Source organism: Sinocyclocheilus rhinocerous, unplaced genomic scaffold, assembly GCF_001515625.1.
Source record: "Sinocyclocheilus rhinocerous isolate Xijiao unplaced genomic scaffold, SAMN03320098_v1.1 scaffold174, whole genome shotgun sequence".
Lineage (NCBI taxonomy): Eukaryota > Metazoa > Chordata > Actinopteri > Cypriniformes > Cyprinidae > Sinocyclocheilus > Sinocyclocheilus rhinocerous.
The window spans coordinates 1,111,952-1,127,734 of record NW_015646289.1 but is presented as its reverse complement, the minus strand read 5'-3'; the positions used below and the strand labels follow the sequence as shown (position 1 = coordinate 1,127,734).

General features: G+C 36.5%; 1 protein-coding gene and 1 long non-coding RNA gene across 4 annotated transcripts; one reads left to right on the top strand and one right to left on the bottom strand.

Moving 5' to 3' along the window:
• Positions 1-2,114: 2,114 nt before the first annotated feature.
• On the top strand, positions 2,115-14,101 carry LOC107707227 (cationic amino acid transporter 2). 3 transcript variants are annotated; one of them, XM_016511185.1, is made up of 12 exons: positions 2,115-2,449; positions 4,280-4,654; positions 4,743-4,898; positions 5,214-5,379; positions 5,487-5,623; positions 5,721-5,943; positions 7,067-7,206; positions 9,902-10,004; positions 11,024-11,223; positions 11,316-11,482; positions 12,644-12,752; positions 13,378-14,101. In XM_016511185.1, exons 2-12 carry the CDS (start codon positions 4,285-4,287, stop codon positions 13,530-13,532), a joined length of 1,926 nt encoding a protein of 641 aa, XP_016366671.1. In that variant the 5' UTR covers positions 2,115-2,449; positions 4,280-4,284; the 3' UTR covers positions 13,533-14,101. The 3 variants fall into 3 exon arrangements, with proteins under 3 accessions (XP_016366671.1, XP_016366670.1, XP_016366672.1); XM_016511184.1 differs by having other exon boundaries at positions 4,267-4,654; XM_016511186.1 differs by lacking the exon at positions 7,067-7,206 and adding an exon at positions 7,613-7,749 and having other exon boundaries at positions 2,116-2,449; positions 4,267-4,654.
• On the bottom strand, positions 4,565-15,691 carry LOC107707228 (uncharacterized). Its single transcript, XR_001636235.1, has 3 exons — positions 15,623-15,691; positions 15,380-15,489; positions 4,565-4,638 (listed from the first exon to the last, which is right to left on the bottom strand). It is a non-coding gene; the product is annotated as an uncharacterized LOC107707228 (long non-coding RNA).
• Between the last annotated feature and the right edge of the window lie 92 nt (positions 15,692-15,783).

Here is a 15,783-nt window from a genome sequence, read left to right as displayed (position 1 = left end):
ACATATTTGACTGTTAAGCTTGTGTCTTGCAGATCTGTTTTTTAATAGTTTTTAAGCTATGTGGACTATTGTGCAGCATCGTGCTGCTTTTTAAGCGTCTCACGCATGAGCCCAGCATTTTTTATTTTTAAGATGCCTTGTGAAGTACATACGAAAATGAAATTTACTCACCCGCAGGTCATCCAAGGTGCAGATGAGTTTGTTTCTTTATTGGAACAGATTTGGAGAAAAGTAGCATTACATCACTTGATTACCAGTAGATCATCTGCAGTGAATGGGTGCCGTCAGAATGAGAGTTCAAATAGCTAATAAAAGCATCACAATAATCCACAACTCCCAGTCCATTAATTGACGGCTTGTTAGGTGAAAAGCTGTTGTAGGAAACAAATCCATTATTAAGGCATTTTAACTTTAAAGTGTCACCAAAAATGCAGGTTCCTAAACCATAATAATGCTTCTAATGGACTGTTTTCGTATATTGTATACTTCTCTCCTGATTCAGACAAGAAAACTTTTTCACTGGGGAGTGCAATGTTATGGACAGGAATCAGTGGTTAGAGGTTAAAAACATCACACAGCTTGTGGATTACTTACAGTGGGTACGGAAAGTATTCAGACCCCCTTTGCGGCCAAGTACAGGGATATCCTGGACGAAAACCTTCTCCAGAGTGCTCAGGACCTCAGACTGGAACTAAGGTTTACCTTCCAACAAGACAATGACCCTAAGCACACAGCTAAAATAACGAAGGAGTGGCTTCTCAACAACTCTGTGACTGTTCTTGAATGGCCCAGCCAGAGCCCTGACTTAAACCCAATTGAGCATCTCTGGAGAGACCTAAAAATGGCTTTCCACCAACGTTTACCATCCAACCTGACAGAACTGGAGTGGATCTGCAAGAGGGAATGGCAGAGGATCCCCAAATCCATGTGTGAAAAACTTGTTGCATCTTTCCCAATAAGACTCATGGCTGTATTAGATCAAATGGGTGCTTCTACTAAATACTGAGCATTTTTCAGTTTTTCTTTTTTAATAAATTTGCAAAAATGTCAACAATTCTGTGTTTTTCTGTCAATATGGGGTGCTGTGTGTACATTAATGAGGAAAAAAAATTAACTTAAATGATTTTAGCAAATGGCTGCAATATAACAAAGAGTGAAAAATTTAAGGGGGTCTGAATACTTTCCGTACCCACTGTACATTCCTTGTGTATTATTGTGATGTTTTTATCAGCGGTTTGCGCTCTCATTCTGACGGCACCCATTCACTGCAGAGGATACATTGATGGGCAAGTGATGTAATGCGAAATTTCTCCAAATCTCTTCTGAATAAGAAACAAACTCATCTACATCTTGGATGGCCTGAAGGTGAGCCAATTTTAATGTTTGGGTGAACTAATGCAAAAATGCATTTTGAGACCCTGCTTTCATTTTCCTTTCTTTCTTTACCCTGACTAAGGTCTATGGTAACTTGATCTTTAGTTCTGCTCTGCTCTTTACATTTAGTTACTAGGTCCACAAATTTGACAAAAACTTTCTTGTTTAAGAATAAATGTGAGCCAAAATCATCACAAATAAAAGAACCAAAGACTTAAACTACTTCAGTCTGTGTGCATTGAATTTATTTAATACACGAGTTTCACAATTTGAGTTGAATTACTGAAATAAATGAACTTTTCCACGACATTCTAATTTATTGAGATGCACCTGTATGTGTTCACCATTTCTGTAACTGGACTTGACTCTGTTGCTAAAATTCAGTCATGAGTGACAATCACCTCGGTCTCTCAGATTTGTTATCACTAGTTCTGGAGAGGCCAATTGACCCAGTATCCAGCTCATGGGCTTATAAATAAGGGAAACAATCATCCATTAAAGCTCTTTACCTTTGACAGACCTCTTTGTCCAATCATGTCCATGCTTTTAGCAACTCTTCCGCACTGCACTGGGCAAACAGATCTGTCTGTCTCAATGTTTGTCAATGTCAATTGCTTAACCATTTATCAGTGGTCAATAAGTGCACTGGCAGCTGGGACTTACTCGGCCATGAGGGTTTCTTTAAAAAGCATGTTCAGAATAAATCAGGCAGCATTATTAAAATGGTTTTTTTGAATAAGAGAGACCTGGTTGAATAAGAAAATTAGCATTGCCTCCCTCTGTGTGAAGTGTCTCTCCTCCTCTTTGGCCAGACCAGCCCTCCTCGTGGGGGGCAGGGCAAGTTAAAGCAAACCAGAACAGAGTAAAGTAGGCAGTAAAACTAATGCGGTTGTGGGCTGACATGTCATTTGAGCTTGAGGAAGGAAGGGGCAAACTTTGGAAGGACTGAGCCTGTGAGCGTTTTAAAGAAATCAGTGGAGATCCCCGAGAGGTGTGTGTGTGTGTGTGTTTGCATGAAACCGTAAGACATTACGTCCATAAGGCAATTCTACAGCTGCCAGTCTCTCATCAGGTGGTAAGTTTTAGTTTTTGTGTTTATGCAAATACATAATTGATTTCTATTTGATCACATGCATTTACACACACTCAAATATTTTTAGCAGAACCATTGAAAACATGTAATTTTAAAGCAGACTAATGTATAAATGTTGATCTATGACCATCTATGACTTTGCATCTTACTGTAGTATTAATGATATCCACTCACTCATTACAGTAAGACATAATACAATCTGGCCCAGCTATAAAATATGCTATACTGTAACTGAGCTTCAGAGTTGCTTGTCAAGTTTAGTATGATGAGCCCTCACAGCTACAGCCTCATGCATGTCAATCTGCTCTGCCTGTGGGATTTCTTAACGCCTTTCACAGGTTGTATGCAGACACAGTGTAATGCTAATGCTCAGCAATTTGGTCACACTCACACCACAATGTGCCAAATCATTTGTAAAATATCTGTTTTATGTGTAAAAGAAGTTTAGAAAGTAACTTCACTGCAGCTTTGGTCTGCAACTTAATTTACATGCAAAAAGAGACTGGAAACCGAATCTCTAAAACTGTTCTGTATAGCCTACTATTTGTTTGTGGGTGTTTATATAAAATATGTATTCTACCATTCAAAAGTTTGGGGTTTTTATTTTTAAGATTTTTATAATGTTTTTGAAAGAGGTCTCCTATGATCACCAAGGCTGCATTTTTTTAAATCAAAAATACAGTGAAACAGAAATATTGTGAAATATTATTACACGTAATTTATTCCTATGATGGAAAAACTGAATTTTTAGCATCATTCTCCAGTCTTCAGTGTCACATGATCCTTCGGAAATCATTCTCATATGCTGATTTACTGCTCAATTATTAATAATGGTTCTTAAAATTATAAATGTTGAAAATAATTTTTGCTGCTTTATATTTGTGTGATAATTTATATTTATTTTTGTGATAATTAATAATATTTTGTGATAATATTAATAATATTTTATTTGATGAGTAGAATAGCATTTATTTGAAACTGAAATATTTTGTAACGTTATAAATATTTTTACTGTCACTTTTGATCTTCATGCGTCCTTGCTGAAATCAACGTTAAAGCTCTTATTGAACCCAAACCTTTGAATAGTAGTGTATAAAAATATATATGATTATATTATTTAGATATAAAGAGATTGTGCTATGATATTTAATCATGACAGCACAGCTAAAAGGGTTTTAATTACCTCTGTAGGGTATGTAACAAATTTTCATTGAGTGAGGAGTGAGGAGGATTGTCCTCAGTTTTTTTCCTCAGTCTAAAAACCTACCTTATATAAACTTTATATAAACTCAAAATACTTTATACATTTATAAAGAACTTTTACCTTCAATTAACTTGATGCCAATGGCTTACAACTAATTTAACTCTTTAATTGCACAGAAGCGCACTGACCAATAAGCGATGTGCCAAATACCTACGCCTGTCAAAATGAAAGCACTTTATTCCACTATTATGCAATAATGCCTAAGGCTGTTGCATTATTGTACATTGGGCAATGCTAAAACCTGCTTAAACTGCAGACGTGCAAGTGAGAACAAAGGCTAAAAGTGTTATTGAATAATACAGTGTTCGTTTACATGCCTCAGCTCTACTTTGGTTCGCAATCTTGCAGAATCCAATCATTACATTGTGCATTTATTGTGTGCAATGTTAGCCAAAAACTACACAAATGTTCACCACTCAGATTCGGTCCTGAGTATGTAAAACATAAAAAGGAAAATAAATTATATCCTTTCACTCGAAAAGAAAAAAGTTTGTATACTTGATTTATTTATGTGACAAAAAAAACATCTCGACAGTTTGTGGTAACAGGAAGAATGCTGGAACATTGCCTCACATTTGGTCGCTCCCTTGTGAGGAGGAAGAATGTGGACCAGGACTGTCTGGAAGAGTCCAAGCTGTGCCGCTGCCTCTCCACTGTTGATCTGATTGCCCTCGGGGTGGGAAGTACACTTGGGGCCGGTGTCTATGTGCTCGCTGGGGAGGTGGCCAAAGGCAGTTCTGGCCCCAGCATTGTGGTGTCCTTCCTCATCGCTGCTCTGGCATCTGTGATGGCCGGCCTGTGTTATGCCGAGTTTGGTGCGCGGGTACCCAAGACGGGCTCAGCCTATCTGTACAGCTATGTGACCGTGGGGGAGCTCTGGGCCTTCATCACAGGGTGGAACCTCATTCTGTCATACGTCATAGGTAATTATGGTTTAGCAATATGCTAAAGCAGTTATATAGAGAATAAAAAGATCATTTTCCAACCTAAACTGATATTTTGTTGGAACAGGGACGTCTAGTGTGGCGCGTGCCTGGAGTGGGACGTTTGATGAGCTTATAGGGGGCCACATTGAAAAGCTCTGCAAAATGTACTTCAAAATGAGTTTGCCTGGCCTAGCAGAGTACCCTGATTTCTTTGCTGTCTGCCTGATCTTACTACTGGCAGGTAAAAAAATCATTAACTTCATTCATCTAAAAAAACGACTTTAAATCTCTCCTTGTTCTGGCTTGTACTATTCTACTATTCTAAAACGTATTGTATTGCCACACTTTAAGATGAACTGCTTGTTGTATTCCTCATTTGTAAGTTGCTTTGGATAAATGCTTTTGCTAAATGAATAAATGCAAATGCCCTTTATCGTCTAAGTTTAGCACAATTAGAAAAATCTGAAATCTCCTGAATGCATATTTGCAACTAAATTATTACATGAATTATTTCCTAAACTGAATTGAAATGTCTGTCGCTGTAATTTCCCCCCAGGCCTTCTCTCCTTTGGGGTGAAAGAATCCGCTTGGGTCAACAAAATCTTCACAGCTGTAAACGTGCTTGTGCTGATGTTTGTTATCATCTCTGGGTTCGTCAAAGGAGACTCGCTCAATTGGAATATATCTGAGGAATCTCTCATAAACGTTACCATTGTCAAAAGGTGAAGAGTATCTTTTCAGTTACTTTCCTTTTATATCTTAATGAATTGAGCCTAATGTGTGAATTTTTGATGATCATAATCATTAAAATGTTAAAATATGCTTACAGGAATCTCTCACACACTGCTAATGTCACTAGTGATTACGGGGCAGGGGGATTTTTGCCTTATGGCTTTGGTGGGACACTGGCTGGTGCCGCCACCTGCTTTTATGCCTTTGTGGGATTTGACTGCATTGCAACCACAGGTATTCAATCACTTATTCGGTTTTATACAACAGTTAGCTTCGATTCTTCAGTCTGGTCTTGTGCTCAAAGACTTCTGATATTTGTTACTGTGACCAGGTGAGGAGGTGAAGAATCCCCAGAGGGCCATTCCCATTGGGATAGTTATTTCCCTGCTGGTCTGCTTTCTCGCCTACTTTGGTGTTTCAGCGGCCCTCACCCTCATGATGCCCTACTACCTGCTGGATGAGAAGAGTCCCCTGCCTTTGGCTTTTGAATATGTGGGCTGGGGGCCTGCGAAATATGTTGTAGCGGCAGGATCGCTCTGTGCTTTATCAACCAGGTAAACATCTTTCTTTGCTCCCATAATACTGTTCTGCTGGCCAAGGCTTCTTACAAGATTGTATATTGACATAACACTGTGAATAGTTACATAAAAATGCTTTTATTCATTTTGTCATTTGTTTGAGATTCAGTTAAACATTTCTTTCCTAATTAATTTGTATGAAGTTCTTAGTTGGGTCTGTGGTGGATTGATTCCTATGCTTTGCATCTCTAATGACTTTTTGATGGTGATTTGTTTGAAAGAGAGCCATATAAATAATTATCCATAGCATTTAATGAATCAGATTAGTATTCTAAGCTTTAATATGATTAAGGTTTATACTTGCTCTCTTTCAGAACAAAATGTTCAAGTGGAATGTGGTTTTGTTTTTTTCCTGGTGACATAAATCAGTAAGGATTATTGTTTGGTAATTAGCAACGCTCCCTAAAGCAGCATGAATTACAACCCACTCAATTTAACAGTTTAATGTTTATTGTATGATTATTGGACTTGCTTGAATATTAGTCTTAATTCTGTTCAAAAACATCCAGGTGTGTGATTGGTAAAGTATACAAGCTATTATCCTATTGCTATAAAAGTTTTATGCCTAAGACCAATAATTTTGATTGTAGCCACTAGTGTCATTTTATGAATTTACTAAAACATTTTATAGGATACTATTAGCTTAGGCCCTTGTGCAATACTCCCAGGAAAAAATGAAGATGATTTAACTGTACGTCCGGTCCCATTTGCCTCATTTGCAAAGTGCTGTAAGATGTGCTGTCAAATTTTATATTTCCTAAAGTCAACATGAAACCCATATTACTTCTGTAATGAGTTTTTTTTAAGAGTCAAACAGAATATTCAGAAAGAACATAAGCAAACTTAATTCTGTCCATTGGGAATTGATGTTGTGAAAAATGTTGTCTGTACATCCTGTGATTGGAGTGGTGTTGAAAATAAGTTGAAACTCAAAGTCAGCTTTTTCCCCCCCATTTAGATTTCATGTTGACTTTAAAATCAAAATCATTGTTTGTGGAGGCCTGTAACAGTACCCAGCAGCAGAAGTGTTTGGGATCAGGTCTGCAGCATGTAATTAATTGACCCCTTGCTTCTGCTGATGTCTTTGCCTCACATGCAGTCTGCTGGGCTCCATTTTCCCAATGCCGCGTGTAATCTATGCTATGGCACAGGATGGGGTGGTTTTCAAAGTGTTAGCCCAAATCAATCCTAAGACGAAGACCCCTCTTATTGCTACAATGTCTTCAGGTGTAGTTGCAGGTGAGAGATGGGGGCATGCTTGCTATGCAAACCGCCAATGTGATCCACCAGTCAAATGTGAAAAAGAGCGGAAATGCACAATATGAAGAATTATTCTATAGAAACATACATAATTTTAAACTTGAAATATCAGGACTTTTAAAAATGGTACATTCCAAGCCTGGATGAATCAAGGAAATGAATTAAATCCTAAAAAGTCATGGCAGTTCAGTGAATATCAATTTGTCTATGTATGCTCATTTATTAAAAAAACAAAACAAATCTTCCAATAATTACAAATGACTGAAAAAACACAATTGGCTGCATTTGGTCAGTTTTTGCTCCTTCACACTTGCTGGTGTTGGTTAATATGTTCCTTTCCCTCCAGAGTTGCAGGTGTCTGAACCATGACTCTTTTTGTCTTTAGCCTGTTGGGTTCTATGTTCCCTCTTCCACGCATTCTGTTTGCCATGGCACGAGATGGCGTGCTATTCAGATTTCTTTCCAAAGTGAGTAAGCGTCAGTCGCCAGTGGCTGCCACTATGGCAGCGGGCACTACTGCGGGTAAGCTAAGACCGAGGTAGGCCTTGCATGGCCTGCTGTCCTGTTTGCATCAGCCTGGTGGAGGTGCAGTGTGCCCGCCAGTGGCTGCCACTATGGCAGCGGGCACTACTGCGGGTAAGCTAAGACTGAGGTAGGCCTTGCATGGCCTGCTGTCCTGTTTGTATCAGCCTGGTGGAGGTGCAGTGTGCCTGCTTAATTACTGTTAATGGATGCATGCTGTCACTGTGGTGGTGGTGCTAAAATTGCTGGGATTATACAATATGTGATAAAAAAATCTCTGTGGAAGCTATTTATTGCATGCAAAAGTGATATGTAGAGTGCTTGGTGGTGATGTTGTCTGGAAAAAGAAAGGAAATCAGTCACCCACTAAAAGTTTGGAATCATTCATTTTTTATATTATTGAAAGAAACCTCTTATGCTTTAGGCTGCATTTATTTGATCAAAAAAATATAGTAAAAACAGTAATATTAGAAAATATTAATACAATTTAAAGTAACTGTTTTCTATTTTAATATATTTTAAAAAACTTTTTTTTTTTTTTACATTTTTGCTACATAATATTTTATGAAATATGGATGATATGATTGTGACTACCATTCAAAAATTTGGGCAAAGATTAAAAAGGATGCATTCAATTGGTAAAAAGTGACTGTAAAGACATTTAAAGACATTGCAAAGATTTCTGTTTCAAACTTATGCTTTTATTTCTGTTCATCAAAGAATCCTGAAAAGAAATGTACCATGGTTTCCACAAAAATATTAAGCAGCAAAAACGATTTTCAACATTGCAGATAATAACCACTATTAATAATTAAGCACCAATAATAATTGATAATACTAAAAAAAATATTGAGCTGCAAATCAGTATTTCATAATGATTTCTGAAGGATCATGTGACACTGAAGACAGGAGTAATGATGCTGAAAATTCAGCTTTGTATCAGAGGAATAAATCACATTTTAAATATATTAAAATAGAAAACAGTTATTTTAAATGTTGCAAAATATTACCGTTTTACTATATTTTTGATCAAATAAATGTAGCCATGGTGAGCATATTAGATCCTGCTTAAAAAAAAAAAAAACCCAGAGCAATTATTTTAAAACATTTGACCAGTATTGTATATCTGAACTCATGTGTCAGGTGCAGATGTGTAATGTACTGCTGACAGCTGCAGGGAGGGGTTCTCAGTACATCCCTACAGTGTGGTAATACAGCACTTTGATGCTTGCAGGGGTCACTCAGTGGATGCTTATGGATTCTAAGGACTTCTAAAGAATGAGAAAGCAGAGGGGAAGCTTAGTGAAAGGATGAGGACGCAGGGCAGATAATGGTTTTCAGAGCCCCCTGCACATCACACATGATAAGTCTATACTATAGCACTGTATGTTTGTTAGTGTACACGGCCTTCTTACTGTGAGGGAAGTCTAAACAGCTGTATATGAAGTCATAGGGCACATCTGGTGTGGATTTCATCAGAAGATAACAATACTATTGCATTCTGAGTTTATAGTCAGACATCCACTAATAAAGAAATCTGTATTGATTATTGACAAAGACTGTGATTTATTTATAAGTCCCACAGTACATTTACTGTAGCTTTCATTTACACCTGGATTATTTTGGAAATTTCATGATTTACCAATCAGGCTCTTCAAAACTGGAAGATTTATTTTATTAAATGAACACAAATGAAATAATAAACTGTGCATGCTCTGTTGGTGTATAATGGCCTTGGAATATTTTTGACAACCAAGCCACACTTATAAACGTTCATAAGTTCATTGTATTAAGTATCAATGTAATGTGAAACTAGTTGGAAAATAACACTTTTCAAGCAAAACTCAATCCAGAAAAAAACAAAAAACAAAATAAAATATACTGTTCACATTCCGGTTATCAACCTAGGAAGTAATTGTAAACATTTCTGAATAAAATTGACATTAATCATGAGAAAATAGAGGTATTTAAATTGTTATGCCATGCAATTAATGCATTTTAAGTATGGCTTAAGTGTCTAAATATTTGGGCCACTGTATGTAAACTATTTAATTTATAGAGGTTCTTGTGATATATAAAAATTTGTGTTTGTTATGCATTTAATTCATTATTTTTTAACTTCATCTGACAAGCTTTTGTTTACTACCAACAGCTATCATGGCTTTCCTGTTTGACTTGAAAGCGCTGGTGGACATGATGTCTATTGGAACCTTGCTGGCATACTCTTTGGTGGCTGCTTGTGTTCTAATCCTTAGGTTAGTGTATATTCGGTGCATTCAAAAAACTTCAAGGTGACAGCATTACTCTTTGCAATACAGCTGTTAAAGGGTTAGTTCACCCAAAAATGAAAATTATGTGATTAATTACTCACCCTCGTGTATCTGTGCTATACAGAGTTCAACCACCTTTACAAGAAATAACCCAGCATCACATTAATAGCTCAAACCTTCTGTTCCTGTGGTCATCAAACGTCTGACCTCGTTTCACGATAAGTGTTAAGTGTAAATTATTGCTCAAGATGTTGCTCTTTAGCTCAGCTGTCTTAACTGAGTTATCAACTATGTATCAACTTAGTTTCAGATGTTTGGAAAAGCCTCATGACGTAATCACACCGGATCTGGGTCAGGGTCAGCGCCGCCACACGCTCGCGTCATGGTACTATCGTGAACACGCGTCCAAAGTGACGAATAAAGTCGTTATTTTTGTTTTCTTTGCGCAAAAGAGTATTCTCGTAGCTTCGTAACTTTACAGTTGAACCACTGATGTCACACGGACTACTTTGTCGATCATCTTAGTACTTTTCTGGACCTTGAACGTGGTAGTTACCTTGCTGTCTATGGGAGGGTCAGAGAGCCCTCATATTTCATCAAAAATATCTTAAATCGTGTTCCGAAGATGAGCGAAGGTCTTACGGGTTTCGAACAACAAGAGGGTGAGTAATTAATGACAGAATTTTCATTTTTGGGTGAACTAACCCTTTAATACAAGGATGCAAATGGATACAACCCCTACTGCGAGAATTATGCAGTGAGAATTATACACTGCCATCTAGTGGTCATGTGTCATCTTCCAACTGTGGTATATAAACGTATATTTCAATGATTTGACTTTGAACAGATTTTATATGACAGTTTTCTTGTGATAGTCTCTGTAGAGCTTTAATGACACTGTCACATTTTATGATGCATTTATCATATTTAACAAAAAAGATGTATTAATGTTTCTGTTTCTAATGGCATGAAGTAGCTATTCAAATATAAATTTCACGTGTCAGGTATCAGCCGGATGCTGCGTTTGAGAGGTCTAGGATCAATGAAGGCAAGGAAGAGGTTGGTGAGTCTGAACTGACGGAGTCTGAGTCTCACCTGAACATGCTGAAGGATGGAAGAGTAACCCTGCGCTCTCTGCTCAACCCTCCACTGCTGCCCACTGAACAGACCTCCACTGCCGTCAATGTGTCTGTTATAATCATGGGTTAGTACAGCAGCAGATAGAGACTGATTTGACTTTAAGTTAGCTGATGACAATTAGGTAGATCTCTGATCTGTGTTTGTTTTTCCCTGCAGTGTTTGTTGTGTGTGTTATTAGCACACTCAACACATACTACGGACCGGCCATTATTGCTATGGAGCCCTGGGCCCTGGGGGTCTTAGGTGCATCTTTGTTCATCTTCATCATGTGCATCCTTCTGGTTTGCAGACAACCTCAGACGAGGAAGAAAGTTTCCTTCATGGTAGGTTTGAAATCTAACATACTTGTACACTATAAAAGTTTAGGGTCGCAAGCAGTATCTTATACAATAAAAACAGTAAAATTGTGAAATATTATTACAATTTAAAATAACTGTTTTCTATTTGAATATATTTTAAAATGTAATTTATTCCTGCGAAGGCAAAGCTGAATTTTCAGCATTACAAGTATCAGAAGATCTTTCAGAAATCATTCTAATATGCCGATTTGCTGCTCAAGAAACAATTCTTCTTATTATCAATTTTGAAAACAGTTGTGCTGCTTAATTATTTTTTGAAAAACTACAATGCATTTTGTTCAAGAATCCTGGATGAATAGAAAGTTCAAAAGCATTGATTTGAAATAGAAATCTTTTGTAATATACCGGTAATAAACGTCAAAACTGTCACTTTTTATGCTTAATAAAATATTAATTTCTTTTAAAAAATCTGACGGAGACCAAATATTTAAACTTTATAACAATTAACACATAACAAAAATATAATATAATATAATATAATATTTAACAAAAATATTTGTGTGTGTGTGTATATATACATGTCGTTCACACTCTTAAATGGATAGTTCACCCAAAAATTATCACCAAACCTATTTTTTCTTCTTCTGTGGAACACAAAAAGAGGATACTGCTCTTTTCCATACAATATTGTAACAATAACAATTGAATGGTGTCCACTATGACTTCACAAGGTACACAGGTTGTGAGGACTGCTGCTATAATCCTTTCACTTTTATTGTATTGAAAAGAGCAGCAACAATCTGCCTAAAATCTAAAATGAAACGATGTGAAGGTGAGTAAATAATGACAGAACTTTCATTTTGGGATGTACTTTCCTTTTAATAAATGTGCACCATGTTAAACCGTTGCTGCTCTGTTCATCTTGTTGTGTATTCTGCCCAGATGAGCACTGGGTTTTAGGGTAATAGCCTGTATAAAATATCTGTTTGCCTAGCACTTTGTGTTCTTTGGAGGGCCGTATTGTGTGCTATCCTTGCTATCTAACATGAAAAACAATGTGATATGACCCGAGAGAGTCTCCATTCATCGTGTTTTTTCTGTCTTAGTCTGGATCATTTCATTAGCGAGTGCTGAGCAGAGTGCAGTCAAGCACATGTTTGAAGCAGTGTGTATTTTTTGCTTCAGGTTCCTCTGTTGCCCTTTCTACCCATCTTGAGTATATTTGTCAACGTGTATCTCATGGTTCAGCTCAGCGGAGACACGTGGATCCGTTTCTCCATCTGGATGGCTATAGGTACGTGCTAACTTTGAGTAAACACACACAGGATGCAATCCTAAACCAAATTCAAACAAATCTAAAGGTCTCATTGCCGTTTCAAGGCTGTTTGCTTGAAAAACAGGCATAATCGGAAATAAACCTAAGAAAACCCTGCAGAAAAGACCAGCTTAGATGAGCATGAACTTCCATGGTGGTCCAGGCTGGTTTTCACTGGTTAGGTTTATGTTGGTTGAAAATTGGAAAGGATAGTTTATCCAGTGATGAAAATTCTGTCATTGTTTACTTACCCTCATTTTTGATCTAAACCCAAAAGCTTGTTGTTTTTCTTCTTCAAGTATTTAACCAATGAGGTTTGTTCTAGCATGTGACTCACACATGAGACATGTACCCGTGTTTACCAAAAATAATTAGTCTAAATTAAATCTGTTCATCATATAAAGCAATTATATCCTTAACAAGACTGGGATTAGATTTATGATGCCTTTATAACTTTTTTTATTATTTTATTAATTTATATATATAAATATTAATATTAATATATTACCTTTTTTGGGATGAACTGCCTTTAAGCATCCTAATGGATCCAAACGCAACGGAATACAAATTTGATAGAAATCTTAACTTTGATATCAATCCACAGGATTCTTCATCTATTTTGGATATGGAATGTGGCATAGTGATGAACGTAAGAGGCATCTACAGAACTGTGGTGTTGCGACAGAGAAAAAGACACTGACAGGAAATGAAGGCACTGTGGAATATGTGACGCACATAGAGAAGACTAGCCCATGTTAAAGAACAGCAGATAAAACTATAATAGTAACTAGCTGTTATCCACGGCATTCACCAACCAGCTGATAGATCTGACATCTGTGTATTCAGCTCTGCCTTTACAGTCACTGCCAACATGAACAATCACTGTAACACCGCTCAGTGCTGATGCTCTCATCTGTGATGTGATAGTAGGACGTTAGGGGTGTGCGATCTGGCAATGAAAATTCAATGCATTGATTATGGAATTGATTCTGTACCCAATATAAACTGATATTTGTGACTTTGGATATAAAACATACATAATTATGAATAGTAGCAAAATAACTGAACATGAATAGTGACCAAATCTCTTTCTTTTTTTTTTCAATTTTATTAATTTTCATTAATAAATAATTAGAACAGCATTGAATTGTTGTCAGAGCAAGTATTTTCACCCCTGCAAGACATACCTCTGTGTTTTAAGCAATTTATTTTTAAATGTGTCTTGAAGAAAAAGGGATAGCATGTTTTTGTTTTGTTTTTTTGCATGAAAGTATTAAGATTTCCACATACAGTATCTTAAGATTACTTCCACTGTTTGTTTGTTAAATTTAAAAAACATGCCAGCTTCACGGCATGTCTACATGCTTGACTTGTCTTGTTAAAGTGTTTAATTCTAGAATTTAGAATTAATTCTTTTAACGTACTGTATGTGCCTGAGATGTTAAGCTGTTTGGATAACACTATTTCATGTTTTCTTGCATTCTGATAAACACTACTTTTTATCTTAATCTATGTTACATGTGTTGTATAATTATCGCTGAATGTTTGACAGGGATATCTTACAATGTACAGTATTCATCTGTTGTTTAACAACCAGAAGGTCTGATGATGTTGAAGAGGAAGTTTTGTCTTGTAAAATTACCTTCTTTCACTTTATTTACTTTCTACATTTTTACTCTACAATTAAGTAATCTGAAATTTTCAGAAATGTTATGATGAATAATCAACAATCTACACATAGTTCACTGCGGTCATTCAATACATGACAATACGTTTAATCCAGCTAACAATGTGATGCAAGCAGTGGTCTAAAAAATGGACAACCTGAGCATCTGAAAGTGTTTCTTCTGCTATCCAGCGCTCAAGTCCTTCTCCGCCATAAATACTCAATTTTGAGTTGTAGATTGCGGTGTTAATGAGTCATTGAGAGGCTAAGATTGTGGAACAACCATTAATAACAATGTGTTAATGTCTCATTAAGTAATGCACATCAACTTTAATTTAAAGCCTTTGTATCATTGTATCTTATCATTATAATTAGTTTTTTAATAATGTACGTAATGTGTGGATTATGCCATTGTCAAAACATTGCAAAGTGGTTTCATACAAAACAATAAAATATTTCTTCCTTTTCAACAAAGTTTTCCCACATTATTTTAAATAGGCATTAAATCATTTTATTTAAATTTTAATGGATATTTTTTCTTGGTTGGTAGGTCTGTTGAGCTGTTCAGTAATTTAGTTTTAAACTCATCTCATAGAACATTTTTCATATGAGATCAAGTAATGTTAAATTTCTATCAAAACAAAAGTAGATGATATTTGATTTCAAATTACTGCAAAACTGCATAACTCAACTGCCAATGGAAACAGATTACAGCATTACGCCTCAGTAAATAAAACACTGAACTGCCCATTTAATAATAATAATATAATTAATAAAAGTATTGATAAGGTGACCTCTATTTGTGAGGCATGGGTATAAAATGAATGATATAAGTTAGACAAACCTATCTCACAATATTTCATACTGAATATTGTATGAATATTCTATTCTTTATCAAATAGTTCACCCAAAAATGAAAATCTGCTGTTAATTTACTCACCCCTGGGCCATCCAAGATGTAGGTGACTTTCTTTATTCAGTAGAATGGTACAGAAGAGCTGAACAATGGCACTTGGTGATTCATAATATGCAAGTCAACGGGCACCGTCACTTTGAGAGTCAAAAAAAGCAGATATAAAAACACAAAATGAATCTATGCAGCTCCTGACAATATATTGATGTCTTGTGAAAGTGAAACGACCGGTCTGTGTAAGAAACTAAACATTATTTACCACATTATTACCTGTAATCCAAAGCCTCAGACAAAGGCCCTGTTTCAAATGGCACCCTAAACCCTCGTGGTCTTCCTCTGAGTCCGCACTTTCGTGACGTAATGCCGCAAAATGTTCTGCGCACTCTGCTCATGACCCACGCAAGGCCGTGAACTCACGCAGTAAAGAGGCA

What these genes read in the sequence shown, in the direction of transcription:
- LOC107707227 (XM_016511185.1), top strand. Translation starts at nt 4,285, where the DNA reads ATGCTGGAACATTGCCTCACATTTGGTCGCTCCCTTGTGAGGAGGAAG. An exon ending in AACGTTACCATTGTCAAAAG is followed by an intron (nt 5,380 to 5,486) that starts GTGAAGAGTATC and finishes ATATGCTTACAG; the next exon opens with GAATCTCTCACACACTGCTA. An exon ending in GGAAGAAAGTTTCCTTCATG is followed by an intron (nt 11,483 to 12,643) that starts GTAGGTTTGAAA and finishes TTTTTGCTTCAG; the next exon opens with GTTCCTCTGTTGCCCTTTCT.